Source organism: Rhinatrema bivittatum, unplaced genomic scaffold (genome assembly GCF_901001135.1).
Source record: "Rhinatrema bivittatum unplaced genomic scaffold, aRhiBiv1.1, whole genome shotgun sequence".
NCBI lineage: Eukaryota > Metazoa > Chordata > Amphibia > Gymnophiona > Rhinatrematidae > Rhinatrema > Rhinatrema bivittatum.
Window position 1 is genome coordinate 28052 of NW_021820338.1, and position 17657 is coordinate 45708.

General features: G+C 43.7%; 1 protein-coding gene and 3 non-coding genes across 5 annotated transcripts in view; 2 read left to right on the forward strand and 2 right to left on the reverse strand.

Annotated features, from left to right (window-relative positions):
- The window catches only part of LOC115081512 (oocyte zinc finger protein XlCOF6-like), a 36153-nt gene extending 27999 nt beyond the window's left edge, over positions 1 to 8154 (reverse strand). Inside the window, exon 1 of one of the 2 annotated variants that reach the window (XM_029585965.1) lies at positions 7903 to 8154. In XM_029585965.1, the coding sequence (XP_029441825.1) occupies positions 7903 to 7917 (15 nt within the window). In that variant the 5' untranslated portion in view covers positions 7918 to 8154. The other variant, XM_029585964.1, reaches the window with a different exon arrangement.
- Positions 8155 to 8962: 808 nt separating this feature from the next.
- TRNAL-AAG lies at positions 8963 to 9044 on the reverse strand. The gene has a single exon. It is a non-coding gene; the product is annotated as a tRNA-Leu (tRNA).
- Positions 9045 to 10862: 1818 nt separating this feature from the next.
- TRNAV-CAC lies at positions 10863 to 10935 on the forward strand. The gene has a single exon. It is a non-coding gene; the product is annotated as a tRNA-Val (tRNA).
- A 3462-nt stretch (positions 10936 to 14397) lies between these two features.
- Positions 14398 to 14470, forward strand: TRNAV-UAC. Its single transcript has one exon. It is a non-coding gene; the product is annotated as a tRNA-Val (tRNA).
- Positions 14471 to 17657: the final 3187 nt, after the last annotated feature.

The following is a 17657-nucleotide window of genomic DNA, read 5'->3' on the forward strand; positions in this document are numbered from 1 at the left end:
TTGCGTTTACGGGCAGCCACGAATCTCAAGTCGCAGCGGCCTGAGAAGAGGAAGAGGCCTGGTAGCAGGGCCACTGCAGAGCCCATCCTGCGGCGATCCGCGAAGAGGAGGCCCAGAGGTGAGAGAGAGGCTGAGGGTCTGTAGAGGGTGTGTGTGTGTGCGTGTGTATGAGATGAGTTGAGAGATTGTGTGTGAGAGTGAGTTGAGAGACTGTGTGTGAGAGTGAGGACCTGAATGTTTGCAGAGACAGCATGTGAGAGCCTCTGTGTGTGAGAGAGAGACAGCGTGTGACGGTGAGAGCCTATGCTTGAGCAAGACAGCATGTGGAAGTGAGAGAGAGCCTGGGTGTATGAGTCAGACAGCATGTGCCAGTGAGAGCCTGTGTGTATGAATGATTGTATATGAGAGCATGTGACAGTGAGAGCCTGTGCTTGAGCAAGACAGCATGTGGGAGTGAGAGAGAGCCTGGTTGTGTGAGTCAGACAGCATGTGCCAATGAGAGCCTGTGTGTATGAATGATTGTATGAGAGAGAGCATGTGCCAATGAGAGCCTGTGTGTATGAATGATTGTATGAGACACAGCATGTGACAGTGAGAGCCTTTGAGTGTGTGTGAGAGAGAGAAATGCATGTGAGAATGAGAACCTGACTGTGTTTGAGGGAAGAAGATGGAGAGAAAAGAAACAGAAAAAAAGACAATATAAAAGGAATTGGCAAAAAAATAAGAAAGGGAAGGTGGGAAAAAAAGCCTGTGACCAACCAATTAGAAAACGAAGATCAGACAGCAAAGGTAAAAACCAAAATAAATTACTTTTTAGTGATTGGCACATGTAATCTTTGGGAATGTGCAGGAGTAGCACTTTCTCTATGCGGATCTCACAATGTACGAGATCAGCATGGAGAAAGTGGAAGCCCACGGGGCCTGCACAGAGGAGGCAGCAGAATGGGCTTCAGTGTCAGTAGCAGCAGTCGGCGCCTCCCCAATAGCCACGCGGCAGCAGTGACAGTGGCAGCAGAGGAATGAGAGAGGCTCTGAGGATGCTGGCAAAAGAATGAGAGGGGGGTCTGCCTTTAGTGTGTGCATGTGTATGAATGGGAGACTGCCTGGGGGTGTATGTGTGTGAATGCATGGGTGCCTGCCTGGGGGGTGTGTGTGTGTGTGTGTGTGAGAATGAATTGGTGCCTGCCTGGAGGATGGAGCGGGAGTGGTGTGAGAATGACTGGGAGCCTGCCTGGGTGTGTGTGTTTGTGTGTATGTGAGGGAGCCAGTGAGTGTGAGAGCACGAGTGTGTATGAGAAAATCCAGGGAAGTAAGAGTTTGTGTGTGTGTGTGGGGGGGGGGGGGGTGGGGGGGGGGGGGAGAGAGTGTTTTAATTGAAGATTTAGCCGACGAAATTCAGCAACAAAAAAGTCACTAAGCAGGTAAGGTAAAGAATTATTTGTTTTTGCTTTATTAATAAATACAGAACATATATTAAAATTATAACTTTTTGTTATTAATATTAGAGCTACAAATATCACAAAATTATGGATTTTTCTAGAAGTGACACACCACCTGAGTTATGCTCGGTTTTTTTATGAATTTTGACACACTGAGCGCAAAAGGTTGGCCATCACTGTACTACCCCAACCCAAATTAGCCTGATACTTCACTTTCAATGCATATCCAAGCAGCTCTCTGCTTCAATGGCAGGGGGAATAAAGAAAAGAGGATTTATATTCAAACATAGAAACATAGAAATGACGGCAGAAGAAGTCCAGACGGTCCATCCAGTCTGCCCAGCAAGCTTTCACACTTATTTTCTAAACTGCACAGGTTGGAAAAACAAATAAGCATGGGAGTAGCTTGCTTGTTCTGGCGGCTACTACCCTGAACCAATCATGCCTGATACTTCACTTTGAATACATATACAGCGCAGCTCACTGCTTCAACTGCAGGAGGGAATGAAGAAATGAGGATTTATATTCAGACAACAACCAACAAGGACTGAATTGCACAGGCTGGGTAAACAAATAAGCGTGGAAGTAGCTTGCTTATTGCGGCGGTTACAACTACTACTACCCCTAACCAATTAGGCTTGATACTTCACATTGATGCAGCTCCAGCACTGCTCTCTACATCAATGGTGGGGGTGGAAGGAAATTAGAACCTAAAAGTTACCAATAAGGGCCCAGACCTCAGTGGTCAGAGTAACAGACATGTATGTGAAAAATAAGTATGAAGCTTGCTGGGCAGACTAGATTGGCCATTGGTCTTCTTCTGCCGTCATTTCTATGTTTCTATGAAAAGTTACACAAGAGCTGGACCTTTAAGATACAGACAGAGCCTCACCTAATACAGAGTAGGAATGTGCCAGCAAATACTGAACTGGAAACCACAAGCCCAACTGGGTTATGCAGTGCAACAATGGAAGAAGAGAAACATCATCCTTCCTCTCAAAACATCAAGCAATAAAATTGCAGATATAAAACATCATTCAAAATATTAAAGCCCTGCTAATAAAAAGAATACACGTCAAAACAGCCAACCAACATCCAATAATCTAAACAAATTTGCACACATTAGTTCTAATATTTCCCAAGCACCAGTAAAATATTTCAAAACCTCCGATGAATAAAACATCCAATAATTAATAATGTTCTAATATTTAACAAAAATATTTAAAAACAATAGAAACATCAAATTACACACAATTAAAACTAATAAGGATTTTAAAAAGCTCCTGCTCTCCATACCTGGGATTTCTTGATTTCCCGTTACCCTGAGATTATCGTGCAATAGGGGAGCTGGGACCGCACAAACTATCTTCTCCCTCACTCACACATACACACACATACTAATACATTCATTCTTTCAGACACTCCCTCCCACATATATATGCCAATGCTTTCACACACACACACACACACACACAGGCTCACTCTTCCTCACGCACACATTGTGTGTATGTGTGTGTGTGCACATGCCTGTGTGTAACACATAGGCTCTCACAGTCACAGGCTTTCACACACACTCCCTCTCTCTCACACACACAAGCTCACCCTTCCTCACACACACATTGGGTGTATGTGTGTGTGTGTGTGTGTGCAAATGCCTGTGTGTAACACATAGGCTCTCACAGGCACAGGCTTTCACACACACACATGCCACAGGCTCTCACAGCTACACAATATACACACATAGCCTCTCACACAGACATACATGCACACAGGCTCTCATACAGACATATACACACAAGCTCTCACACAGACATACAGACAAACATGCACACAAGATCTTACACAGACATACACCTAGGTTCTCACATATATAGGCTCTCACATAGAGAAACACAAACACACGCACACAGATAAGCGCACAAGATCTCATACAGACATACATACATGCACACAGGTTCTCACACATACAGACTCTCGTACAGACACATACACACATGTCCACAGGCTCTCACATAGACAAACAAGCTCTTACATAGAGACACCCATGGCCTCCTCTTCACTTCTGGCTGTGGTGGGATGGGCTCCACCACGGCCTTGCAGGCCTCCTCACTTCTGGCCATGATGGGATGGGCTCCGCCAGCCTCTTCTTCACTTCAGGCCATCGCAAAATGGGCTTGGCCATTGCCCAGCTGTCCTCTTCACTTCGGGCTGTGACGGGATGGGCTGCACCACTGTACTGGGAGGAGGACAAGCTGTGTGTGCCCGCAAGAAAAGTTGTGCACAAGCGCACATGTGCAGCTTAGTGGGAACACTAGTCTTGGGAAGCAGCACTTATTGTTCTGTGGGGGAGAGCCAGAGAAGACGCAATAGCTTCCCAAGTTGGTAGAGCACAGCACACCCCATTTTAAAGTTGGAGAGGCCTGTGCACCACTGTGCACTATGGATGCCTTACCCATGATCATGTCTATCCCGTCATTCACTGTTATACACTCTAAATTTCACATCTTACTAAGTTCTTAGACTTCTGGCATTGGCATACAGACATTTCAAAGTGTGTTTTTTGTTTGTATTAACAACCTGCTTTTCAATTGTTAGGGATAATTTGGAATTCTTTACCTCAGGTGATTACTTACAGGCACATGGACTATGTTTGCTTTTATTGGAACCTCTCTGTTGGGTTGCTCTAACTCTCCTGTTTCATTAGTATCCTTCAAAGATACATTCCTCCGAACTGTGCACGACTGAGTGACTGTCAGCTTTCCTCCTTGTTCTAGTTTAAAAGCTGCTCTATCTCCTTTTAAAAAGTTAGTGCCAGCAGCCTGATTCCACTCTGCTTAGTTTCTTACAAAACTGATTCCCTCCTCCCTGCATCATTGTCTCATCCATGAATTGAGACTCCGGAGCTCTGCCTGCCTCTCGGGACCTGCACCTGGAATGGGCAGCATTTCAGAGAATGCCACCCTGGAGGCTCCGGATTTCAGCTTCCTACCTAAAATCCTAAATTTGGCTTCCAGAACCTCCCTCCCACATTTTCCTATGTCGTTGGTGCCCACATGTACCACAACAGCCAGCATTGTCTAAAATCCTATCTAGGTGATGGTGAGGTCCGCTACCTTTACACCAGACTGACAAGTTACCAGGGGGTCCCCAGGTCCACCAGTCACCCAGCTATCTACATGTCTAATAATTGAATCACCAGCAATGACGGTGAACCTAACCCTTCCCTCCTGGGTAGTAGTCCTAGGAGACTCATCCTCGGTGTGAGAGGACAATGCATCACCTGGAGAGTAGGTCCTTGCTAGAGGATCACTTCCTGCAACACCACAGCAATGCTCACTGACCAGGAGACCTTCCTGATCCAAAGCAATACCAAAGCTGCCATGTAAACTGAGGTTACGACTTGGCTACTGTGTCCCTGAAAGTTTCATCTATATACCTCTCTGTCTGCTTCAGCTCCTCCACGTCTGCCACTCTAGCCTCCAGAGATTGGACTCATTTCTCTAAGAGCCAGGAGCTCTTTGCACCAGGTGCACACATACAACCTCTCAACAGTGGGTAAAATATCATATATGTGACACTTTATGCAAAAGACTGGAAGACTCCCTGTTGATGTTGGACTGCTGCCTTCATCTTGAAGTTCCTAATTTAACTTTAGGTTGCTAAAGGATTAGGAGTGTGTACAACTGAAGTCCTTTAAATTTTTTGGTGTATTCATTATTAATCTGGTATTGACCAACAAGGGGATGATTAAACTCTCAATAAGGGCTGGTGCAATAGCAGGATTTAGATTTCTGATTAATCAAATGCTGGCACCTACTCAAATCAATCACACTAACACTTTTTTAAGGTGAGTAACTGACCTTTTTCAACCTTTTTACATAGGTCTACACAAACCCTAAACTAATACCTCCTGATGGCTTGCTTTATATATCAGATACATACAAACTCTAAAGAATATACCCCACTATAACACCTCTCCCCAAACTTGTTTAAGTCCAAAGATTTCTCTTCAGGCACCAGCAAGATGATTGCCTTCTTTCAATGCTCCCACTGGAATTAATCAATCCTGATCTCTCTCCTTAAACTCAGGGCAGTCCCAAAGTGCCTTTTCTGTGACCCAGATCTGCTCAGAGTCTCATTAAAGTCTGGGCTGACTCTGTAGTTAGAAAGCTGCTGAAGTGTTTGTACAGAGAGGGCAGGATCGAAGTACTTAATACCTCTTATTATGAAGTTCTCCCTTTTTCTTTTTTAACCACTAATGTACTAATTAAAAGATATAGAAAATATATTATATTGTGTGAGCAGGTCTGCGCATCAGAATCCCCAGCAGTCATTTCATTAACCTTTATGAGATACAGTGAAGGGTTCCACCAAAACAGTGGGAGAGGAGGGATTATTTTAAAGAAACTGAGCTTTGTATATTTTTCCTTAAAATATCAACTTTCATGCTCCTTGATCCTGTTGCCCTTCTGTTTAGCAGCTCGCTCGTTTTTTCTTTTCGTATACGAAGCTGTTCATAGGCCTGCCACCTCATTCTTTTGCCTGCTTACTCCCACTTTGGCCTTTTCTTGACCCCCCACCCCAATGTTTCATCCAAAACATCTCTCTGCAATGGCTTTTTCCACCACTGATCCAACTACTACCATTTCTCTGCTCTAACTCTTACCCTTTGGGTTGCAAGCTCTACTGCAGATAATTTTCCTCCCCGGTGCTGTCAGTCTCCTCCTCTATAGAGTCACTCTCATAGGCCAGCTTCTACCACCACTTCTGCAACTGGTCCTTGCTGCCACCAGTCTCTCCTGCCTGACCCTAACAGCTACTTCTGTCACAGTGGCTCACAGAAAACAAACACACATGATTTGGGCTGAAATGGTGGCAGCACAGGAGGAAGACAGCAGGGAAGACTTACTGGGGAGCTGGAGAAGAAAGTGAGAGGAAGGCTATACTGCAGGATAAGAAGATTGATTAAACAGAAACAAGAAGAGCGGAAGGAGATTGAGGGGGAAGAGACTGGTTGGTTGAAAGACAGAATAAAGTGGGAGACTGGAGTAGATAAAGGAAGGGGGAAAAGGATAGATAGTAGTGAATAAAATGGAAAATGTCATAATGCCTCTGAATCGCTCCATGGTGAGACCGCACCTTGAATACTGTGTACAATTCTGGTCGCTGCATCTCAAAAAAGATATAATTGCGATGGAGAAGGTACAGAGAAGGGCAACCAAAATGATAAGGGGAATGGAACAGCTCCCCTATGAGGAAAGACTAAAGAGGTTAGAACTTTTCAGTTTGGAAAAGAGATGGCTGAGGGAGGATATAATAGAGGTGTTTAAAATCATGAGAGGTCTAGAACAGGTAGATGTGAATCGGTTATTTACTCTTTCAGATAATAGAAAAACTAGGGGAGACTCCATGAAGTTAGCTTTGGGAACATTTAAAACAAATCGGAGAAAGTTCTTTTTCACTCAACGCACAATTAAACTCTGGAATTTGTTGTCAGAAGATGCGGTTAGTACAGTTAGTGTAGCTGTGTTTAAAAAAGGTTTGGATAAGTTCTTGGAGGAGAAGTCCATTACCTGCTATTAATTAAGTTGACTTAGAAAATAGCCACTGCTATTACTAGCAACAGTAACATGGAATAGACTTAGTTTTTGGATACTTTGCCAGGTTCTTATGGCCTGGATTGGCCACTGTTGGAAACAGGATGCTTGGCTTGATGGGCCCTTGGTCTGACCCAGTATGGCATGTTCTTATGTTCATTAGCCAGATAGATAAGAGGTGAAGAGGACAAAATCTATTTCTTGCACAGAGCAACATGAAACTGAATTTCTTATATGGATTTGCCAGATATATTCAGGTGACCTGGACTGGCCCCTGTGAGAGACAAGATGCAGGGCTCGATGGAGCATTGCTCTGACCCAGTCTGGCATTTCTTATGTTCTCAGTGTTTATACAGAGAGGGCAGGGCGTTGGGTGCAATCTCCTACCTGAGCAGAAGCTCCTGCAGGCATTTTCCTCTCTGCTTTTGTTGCTTTCAGGATTAGAAATGAATCGGGGGCACTTCCTCGGGCTGGAGAAGAGCTGAGTGTTTGCCTCTTGCTTTATAGAGGGAGTGAGATAAGTTGAGAATCAGAGCTGGGGAAGATAATGTTCTTCTCTGAATCTGACAGCGCTGTCTCCTGCCAGGCGCAGAGTGATGACATCACACAGGGGAAGCTTCACACTGAGGGCTCAGACTGATGGCATCACACAGGAGGCGTGAGAGATTCCCACTGAAAGCAAAGCCCGATTCAGTGTTGCCAATTTTGGAGATTTCAGAAATGTGAATTTGGTTCGGAGCTGATTTAGTTACTTTTGAAAACTTTATCGAGAAATGTGGCGCATTCTTCACATTTCTAAAAATTCCTCCCGACTTCCTTTTCACTAAACAGCCTCACAACCGTGTGCCCTCCCCCTTAAGACTTACTGATGACGTTTCCATTTCTACCGACCAATCCCTTGCGGGGGCGGAGGAAGTTGAAAGCAGCTCCCATCACTGGAAGGGGAGGAGTCTGTATGCAGTGGGCGGAGCCAGTGTGCAGTGGGGAGGGGGACTGAAAAGGGAGTGCTACGTTTGGCAATTTGAGGCCCGGCCCCGCACTAATCCTGATGATCCCCCGACGCCCCCTCAGCGCTGACACGGCTCGAACGCCGCCATGACGCCATGACCCGGCTCCTTCTTAGGACGCGTGCGTGCACGCATCTCAGCCTTTAAAGGGCCGCTGGCGGGAAAGTCCCCGCGATGCCCTTTGATGACATCACGCAGCCCTTCCTATATAAGTGTGAGCCTTTTTTTTTTTTGGGGGGGGGGGAGGATTACTAGTTCTACGCCTAAGGGTATCCGAGTCATTTCTGCTCTTCGAGGCGCCTCCCACTAACCATTCTCTCTCACGCTGACTCTTAATCCCTGGGGCCCCTGGCCGCAAAGTGACATTTGGGCGTCACCCTTTCTTCGGCCTGCTCCGGTGTGATGGGCTTGGTCCAATCTCTCCTATCCATCCGACCCTGCTGCGATACAGTCCAATAAAAGCCTGATGATGCCAAACTAGTTGAACTGGTATCCATCCCAGATGCTGATTCCTTTGCTAACCGAGGCGGTAGTGCTAGCTTGAAGTGTCATGGGTAGGTCTTCACTGGGGTCGACTGCCGAGAGTCTATGGACTTCAGGACCCGACTACCTCGTCAATTACTGACAAAATCATTGCTGTTTTCAGCTGGCATTGCTCCTGGGCGTCCCTTTGCTTGGCCCAGGAAGGAGCACTGGAATCTCCGCTAGCCCTGCCGGCCAGAGGGTCTTCAACGATGATTTCTACCACCACATCCGGGGTGTTTCCACTTGCAAGGGCCTGGGCCTGGGACCAAGCCATCTTAAGAACATAAGAACATGCCATACTGGGTCAGACCAAGGGTCCATCAAGCCCAGCATCTTGTTTCCAATAGTGGCCAATCCCAGGCCATAAGAACCTGGCAAGTACCCAAAGAGACATTGGCAGCAGTGGGATTCGAACCCACGCCCCCAAAGAGACTGGAGCCTTAATCCAGCGCCTTAGACCACTCAGCCATGCTACACAAAAGTCTAGGACTTCATTGGAGGTGCCTCTTCAGGTTCCGTCAGCAAGGGAGGTTTTTCGGATGAGGCCAGTTTAGGCCGCGCGCAATACTACCCTGCTGGTGTCTGAGCCTTCAGGGGAAACTAGGCCTTCTCGCTGCAGCCACTCCAGGACAGTGAAATGCACTCAGTGTGGATTGGCCCCTGCCTGCCATCCCACTCCAATGTCTTGAATCAGGGGTCCCCTTGCAGCAATAGCAATGAGTGAATACATGCTCTGAAGTTGAAAAACACTGCAGTAGACACACTTGACAGCCCAGGAATTGCTCTGGTACAGGCAAAGACATGCGGCCAATCAGACCTGGCACTGTACAGGTCTCACAGCTTGTGTTAGGCCAAAATAATGGCCGGGCCCACCTATAGGGACATGGTTTAATTTACCCGCTGACTGAATGGCTTAAGCCTCCTCGGTAGGAGATTTCGGGAGGGGGGGGGGTGACATGCTCATTTCTTCGAGCTCAGCATCACTGTAACCCGCTCTGCGGCATTATAGGAGACTAGGAAAATGCTCCGCTGCGATACATCATAACTCTCATTGCTTAACGGTAATGCCAATCCGTCCCCTTCTCTGCAGCCTGCCCGCTCCACAGTGTATGACCTTTCTCCATACATTTGCAACTGTTGCTATGCCTATGATTTCATGGGTCTTTGGACTATAATTGCTTATAGAAATCATTCTGTTTGACAGAAATGAAACAAGTAGGATTCCTTTAGTTCACGGGTCCCCTTCAGCTCATTTTGGGACCCTAAGAGTTTAGAGTCAGAGTTTAAAGCTTTCAAAAAAGCTCTAAATGCATGGCTGTTCAAACAGGCTTATATTGACTATCTTGAAAAAAAGGACTCATTGGTTTAAAGAAACATTATTTTTTTTTCTTTGTTTTATGTTCATTTATTAATAATTGATTAACAATTTTATTTTTTATCATATTTTCCTGTACCTTTTAGATATTTCAGTTTGATTTTATGATTTTGTAACATGTAAACCGTTGTGATGTATATTATGAACGATGGTATACAAGAATTTTTAATAAATAAAATAAATAAATAAAAAAGAAACAAGTTGGCTCCACTGATTTCATTTTTATATTTTGTTTTCAATGAATGCACTTCTCTAGCTGAGATGCTTGTTCAATTAGGCCTCCTTTAGGCGGGCATCAAGGGTTCGACGGTTGCTCACAGATAAAATAAGGGGTCAATTGGTTCGCATAGTGTAGTGGGTAATCACATCTGCTTTACAACAGAAGGGCCTAGGTTCAATCCCCAGTAGAGCCATTTTTAACTTGCTGCAGAAACAGGCATGAGTCTGAGTGCAAGGATAACTTAGATACCGAAAAAGCAAGAAGACCAATGGGTTCCATATATGTGCAGTGGAAACCCCACCTGTCAGGTTTTCAGGATACCCACAGTCTATATGTGTGGGATAGATTACAGGCCCTTCCTTCTATGCTTGCTACTTGAGCTCATGCGAATTTCATAGCATATATCGTCTTCCCCAGAAGAAGTGTGGGAATGGTTACTGGAGACGAAATAAGGAAGCTTTAGGTAAACTCCTAAGCCAGCATCTTGCGTGGTAAAAAGAATCAGCAGTGACTCTAGTAAAACAAATTTTTCATGGTAGATGGGATGGCTCTTGGAAGATCTATTTTTTGCCAAGATGTAAAAAATGTTAGAATGTGAATGGTGGCTGAGGCGATTATCCCATGAATTATTCAAACAGTATTCTAAATAAATGGATAGGTGTTTGAAAGTGTAATAAGGAAGCAAACAGACAAGGAAATGGTTCCATGGTGTAGAGGTTATCACATCTGTTTCACACACAGAAGGTCTTGGGTTCAAGTCCCAATGGAGCCACTTTATGTTTCTAGCAGTGGATGAGCATTTTATAGATGTTCAGCCATCAGCTGTATTGGTGTCAGTGAATGCTTGCATTGTTATGGGACCTTGTTAGGAACAGCTTGGGAGCAATCCTACAAAGATCTTGAGTGCAATAGAAGACAGTGACAATAACTGTTTTGCACTAGTCCTGTTGTCCCTGAGGTGGTCATCCCCTGTGATGGACTGCAACAGTATATCCTTGGCAGTATGGACTGGAATGACAGGGCAGAATGAATGCAAAAGTTGGTCATTTCCTTGCAGTTACTCTCTGAGAGAAAATTAGCATTTGTAGAAAGACCTCAGGTGCTAGTGTTGGATCCTCAAAACATCTTGCTTCACTTTTATCCTTGTAGTTCTATTTTCAAGCCCTCATTCTCTACTAGCTGCAGGGGCTGGCTATCAAGGGAACTTATTTCAGAACTGCCCCTTTTTCTAACTTTGACTGCTGCTTCTCTCCTGTCCTGGGGCATTGCTATTGAAACCTGTTCCATTTTTCCATCGTAGCTTTTCACTTCTCATGTTTGGCAGGGGTCTGCTTGCCTCTTACCTGAATGATGGAAAGGGTTGAGGGCATGGGATCAGATTGGGAAACACTTTTCCTCTTTTCTGCCACTTCCAAACTCCCCAGATGCTAGTCCTAAGGGCTGCTGCTTCTGTGGCTTATAAAGCATGCCAGTGTTAGTTAAATGCCCCATTTGTTTGCCAGGACCTGTGTCTTTGCCATGTGCTTGCATTTTGCAAAGCGTGGGCCTTCCCTTATTTAGAAATGTCTCCAGATCTTCCAAGTCCACTCTGATCCCTTCTCTACATACTTAGCAGAGGATGCTGCCACTGGAGCTGATATAGTGGGTGGACTCTGAGGAACAATGCCAAGGGCATCAGATGTGCTCTCTAACTCTGCTGCCTGCTCTTCAGCCACATCCTAATTTTGTCCTGCCTTCCCCATCAAAGAACTGGATAAGGTGGCTAACACACTACTGTAAAGGCCTCCCAAATTTTCCCCTTCTGGTACACTATCAATAGCTTCTATTTCAGGGAAAAAAAGTAATGACTCTTCATCTGAATAAAAAAGCACTAGGAGTCGAGTGGAATCATTTAGACTAACTGTTTTATTAAAGCATGAGCTTTCGAGGACACAGTCCACACCATCAGATGCATGAAATGATGTACAGTTGATGTGTACAATATATACAGAAGAGTGAGAAGACATGGGAAAAGGCAGGAAACGGTGTGGAGAGAGTGTGAATAGGATTGTAGTTTAGCCTACTGACAACTGAGGTAAGTGTGAATAGACAGAATGATCAGACAACAGTTCAGTTTATGCATATTTGTAATGAGTCATGAATCCATTGCTTCTGTTCAGCCCTTGGGTGATGGTATTTAGATTTTTAATGAGTTCCAATTCAGCAGTTTCAGGCTGGAGTGCTCCTTTGAAGTTTTCATGTAGGAGTATGGCAACCTTAAGGTCAGACAGAGAATGTCAAGGAAGGTTGAATGTTGTCATTTCTAACCTCAGGTTTAAATCCTTTTACCTTGTCCTTATAGATTGTCCCGTTTGTCCTATGTAGACAGAAGCGGGACTTTGCTGGCAGGTGTTGGCATATATTAGATTGGAAGAAAAGCAGGAGAATGTGTCCCGCATGTTGCTGATGATGTTGTGTCCAGTGTTGGCATTGTCTGGGATAATATGTGGAAAGTGTTGGCATCTCCTTTTCTGGCAAGGTCTGGGTCCTGGGTTGGTGTCCTTGTACTATTTGCAGCGGCTGATGAGTATCTTTTGAGGTTGAGGGGCTGCTACACCAGACTAGCACAGCTATCCCTCTGAAGATTTTTCATGTAAATCAGTGGAGGAAAATTGGCTTTCACTGCAACCTATCAGCAACATTTTCTCTCTCGCTGAACACAGAAGATTGGAGAGAAAAACACTCACTGTTATCTGCACTCTGCAGCAGTGACACATCATCAAGCTCGTATGCCAGTTTCTTTAGCGTAAAGCTGGCTCCTGCTGTTGTAGTAGTCCAGAAGAAATCCCTCTTCAGTTTCAGGGCAGGACCTCATTTTTGGTTTTTACCTGCCGGTGCCAGTGCAAAAGTGCGCAATTTTGGACACATTTAAATTTACTTCATCTGTTCTGCCTTTCCCTCTCCCTCACATCATTCTATATATGTTACCCCGGGGATGTTAAGATTACAACAACGATTTAACATTTTTCCGTGGTATTATAATGCCCACTGCCTAGTGCCCACTGCACACACTTTGCCTTCTGCCAGGCAAACAGTGAGTGTCATCCTTTCTGCTCTGTGTGCACTATTTCTCTGTCACAGACAGGCTTCACATACAGCCTGTTATGCTGCACTTTCTGGCCTGCCTTCACTGCTCGCTTATGCCCAGTACTACCTAGCTGCCACTGCCTACACTGTGCCCAGTGGCAGTCATACAGATAATAAATAACTAATCTGAAGTGTAGCTAAGGCTTCAATCACGAAAAAGGATAAACAGAACAGCAAGCGAAGCAACACAAATCTACAATGATGCAGAGATATTATGATGCCATGCTGCCTCCATGGTTTGTTTTTCCTGTCTTGTGTTAATGGGCTGCCACAGCAAAAATCCTTACCAAGAACTCGGAGAGAGCTCAGTGCTTTGCTTTCACACAGACAAAGTCTAGAGAAACAATGCAGAGCAAGGCTGTGACATGCTCATTCTTCGAGCTCAGCATCACTGTAACCCGCTCTGTGGCATTATATGAGACTAGGAAAATGCAACCGCTGCGATACATCATAACTCTCATTGCTTGACGGTATGCCAATCCGTCCCTTCTCTGCAGCCTGCCCGCTGCACAGTGTATGAACCTTTCTCCATACATTTGCAACTGTTGCTATGCCTATGATTTCCATGGGTCTTTTGACTATAATTGCTTATAGAAATCATTCTGTTTGACAGAAATGAAACAAGTAGGATTCCTTTAGTTCACGGGTCCCCTTCAGCTCATTTTGGACCCTAAGAGTTTAGAGTCAGAGTTTAAAGCTTTTAAAAAAGCTCTAAAAGCATGGCTTTTCAAACAGGCTTATTTGACTATCTTGAAAAAAAGGACTCATTGGTTTAAAGAAACATTATTTTATCTTGTTTTATGTTCATTTATTAATAATTGATTAACAATTTTATTTTTTATCATATTTTACTGTACCTTTTAGATATTTCAGTTTGATGTTATGATTTGTAACATGTAAACCATTGTGATGTATATTATGAACGATGGTATACAAGAATTTTTAATAAATTAAAAAAAAAGAAACAAGTTGGCTCCACTGATTTCATTTTTATATTTTGTTTTCAATGAATGCACTTCTCTAGCTGAGATGCTTGTTCAATTAGTCCTCCTTTAGGCGGGCATCAAGGATTTGACAATTGCTCACAGGTTAATGAAAGGGGTCAGTTGGTTCCATAGTGTAGTGGGTATCACATCTGCTTTACACGCAGAAGGGCCTGGGTTCAATCCCCAGTGGAGCCATTTTTAACTTGCTGCAGAACAGGCATGAGTCTGAGTGCAACGATAACTTAGATACCGTAAAGATGAGTATCTCTGAAGATTTTTCATGTAAATCAGTGGAGGAAAATTTGGCTTTCACTGCAACCTCTGCAGCAACATTTTCTCTCTCGCTGAACACAGAAGATTGGAGAGAAAACACTCACTGTTATCTGCACTCTGCAGCAGTGACACATCATCAAGCTCGTATGCCAGTTTCTTTAGCGTAAAGCTGGCTCTGCTGTTGTAGTAGTCCAGAAGAAATCCTCTTCAGTTTCAGGGCAGGACCTCATTTTTTGGTTTTTACCTGCCGGTGCCAGTGCAAAAGTGCGCAATTTTGGACACATTTAAATTTACAATCATCTGCTCTGCCTTTCCCTCTCCCTCACATCATTGTATATATGTCACCGGGGATGTTAAGATTACAACAAGGATTTAACATTTTTCCGTGGTATTATAATGCCCACTGCCTAGTGCCACCTGCACACACTTTGCCTTCTGCCAGGCAAACAGTGAGTGTCATCCTGTCTGCACTGTCTGCACTATTTCTCTATCACAGACAGGCTTCACAATACAGCCTGTTATGCTGCACTTTCTGGCCTGCCTTCACTGCTCGCTTATGCCCAGTTCTACCTAGCTCCCACTGCCCACACTGTGCCCACTGGCAGTCATACAGATAATAAATAACTAATCTGAAGTGTAGCTAAGGCTTCAATCACGCAAAAGGATAAACAGAACAGCAAGCGAAGCAACACAAATCTACAATGATGCAGAGATATTGTGATGCCATGCTGCCGCCATGGTTTGTTTTCCTGTCTTGTGTTAATGGGCTGCCACAGCAAAAATCCTTACCAAGAACTCGGAGAGAGCTCAGTGCTGTGCTTTCACACAGACAATGTCTGGAGAAACAATGCAGAGCAAAGCTGTGACATGCTCATTCTTCGAGCTCAGCATCACTGTAACCCGCTCTGTGGCATTATAGGAGACTAGGAAAATGCTCCGCTGCGATACATCATAACTCTCATTGCTTGACGGTATGCCAATCCGACCCTTCTCTGCAGCCTGCCCGCTCCACAGTGTATGAACCTTTCTCCATACATTTGCAACTGTTGCTATACCTATGATTTCCATGGGTCTTTTGACTATAATTGCTTATAGAAATCATTCTGTTTGACAGAAATGAAACAAGTAGGATTCCTTTAGTTCACGGGTCCCCTTCAGCTCATTTTGGACCCTAAGAGTTTAGAGTCAGAGTTTAAAGCTTTAAAAAAAGCTCTAAAAGCATGGCTTTTCAAACAGGCTTATATTGACTATCTTGAAAAAAGGACTCATTGGTTTAAAGAAACATTATTTTATCTTTGTTTTATGTTCATTTATTCATAATTGATTAACAATTTTATTTTTTATCATATTTTCCTGTACCTTTTAGATATTTCAGTTTGATTTTATGATTTTGTAACATGTAAACCGTTGTGATGTATATTATGAACGATGGTATACAAGAATTTTTAATAAATAAACTAAATAAATAAAAAAGAATCAAGTTGGCTCCACTGATTTCATTTTTATATTTTTTTTTCAATGAATGCACTTCTCTAGCTGAGATGCTTGTTCAATTAGTCCTCCTTTAGGCAGGCATCAAGGGTTCGACAGTTGCTCACAGATTAAAAGAAGGGGTCAGTTGGTTCCATGGTGTAGTGGGTATCACATCTGATTTACACGCAAAAGGGCCTGGGTTCAATCCCCAGTGGAGCCATTTTTAACTTGCTGCAGAAACAAGCATGAGTCTGAGTGCAAGGATAACTTAGATACCGAAAAAGCAAGTTGAAGACCAATGGGTTCCATGTATGTGCAGTGGAAACCCCACCTGTCAGGTTTTCAGGATACCCACAATCTATATGCGTTGGATAGATTTACAGGCCCTTCCTTCTATGCTTGCTACTTGATCTCATGCGAATTCATAGCAGATATCGTCTTCCCCAGAAGAAGTGTGGGAATGGTTACTGGAGAAGAAATAAGGAAGCTTTAGGTAAACTCCTAAGCCAACACCTTGTGTGGTAAAAAGAATTAACTCCCTCACAGGCTTTCTGCTTCGGATATATTTAAAAAAGGTTTTACTGTGAGTTTTTGCCTCTACAGCCAACTTCTTTTCAAATTCTCTCTTAGCCTGTCTTATCAATGTATTACATTTAACTTGCCATCATTTATGCTTTATCCTATTTTCTTCTGTTGGATCCTTCTTCCAATTTTTGAATGAAGATCTTTTGGCTAAAATAGCTTCTTTCACCTCCCCTTTTAACCATGCTGGTAATCGTTTGCCTTCTTTCCACCTTTCTTAATGTGTGAAATACATCTGGACTGTGCTCTAGAATGGTATTTTTTAACAATGACTACGCCTCTTGGACATTTTTTTACTTTGTAGCTGCTCCTTTCAGTTTTTTTCTAACAATTTTTCTCATTTTATCAAAGTTCCCTTTTGAAAAGTTTAGCACGAGAGTCTTGGATTTGCACACTGTTCCTTTTCCAGTCATTAAATCAAATTTGATCATATTATGATCACTATTGCCAAGCAGCCCCACCACCATTACATCTCTCACCAAGTCCTGTACTCCACTGAGAATTAGATCTAAAATTGCTCCCTCTCTCGTCGGTTCCTGAACCAATTGTTCCATAAAGCTGTCATTATTCCATCCAGGAACTTATTGAAGTCTCCATCCAGGAACATAATTGAAGTCTCCCATTATTATTGCACTACCAATTTGGTTAGCTTCCTTAATTTCTCTTAGCATTTCACTGTCCATCTCACCATCTTGACCAGGTGGGACGGTATAGTATACCCCTATCACTATAGTCTTCCCCGACACACAAGGGATTTCTACCCATAAAGATTCAATTTTGTATTTAGTCTCATGCAGGATGTTTATCCTGTTGGACTCTATGCCATCCGGACATAAAGCGCCACACCTCCTCCCGAGTGCTCCTCTCTGTCATTGCGCATAATTTGTACCCGGTATAGCACTATCCCATAGGTTATCCTCTTTCCACCATGTCTCTGAGATGCCTATTAAGTCTATGTCATCATTCACTCCTATACATTCTAATTCTCCCATCTTACTTCTTAGACTTCTTGCAATTAGCATACAAACATTTCAAAGTTTGTTTTTTGTTTGTA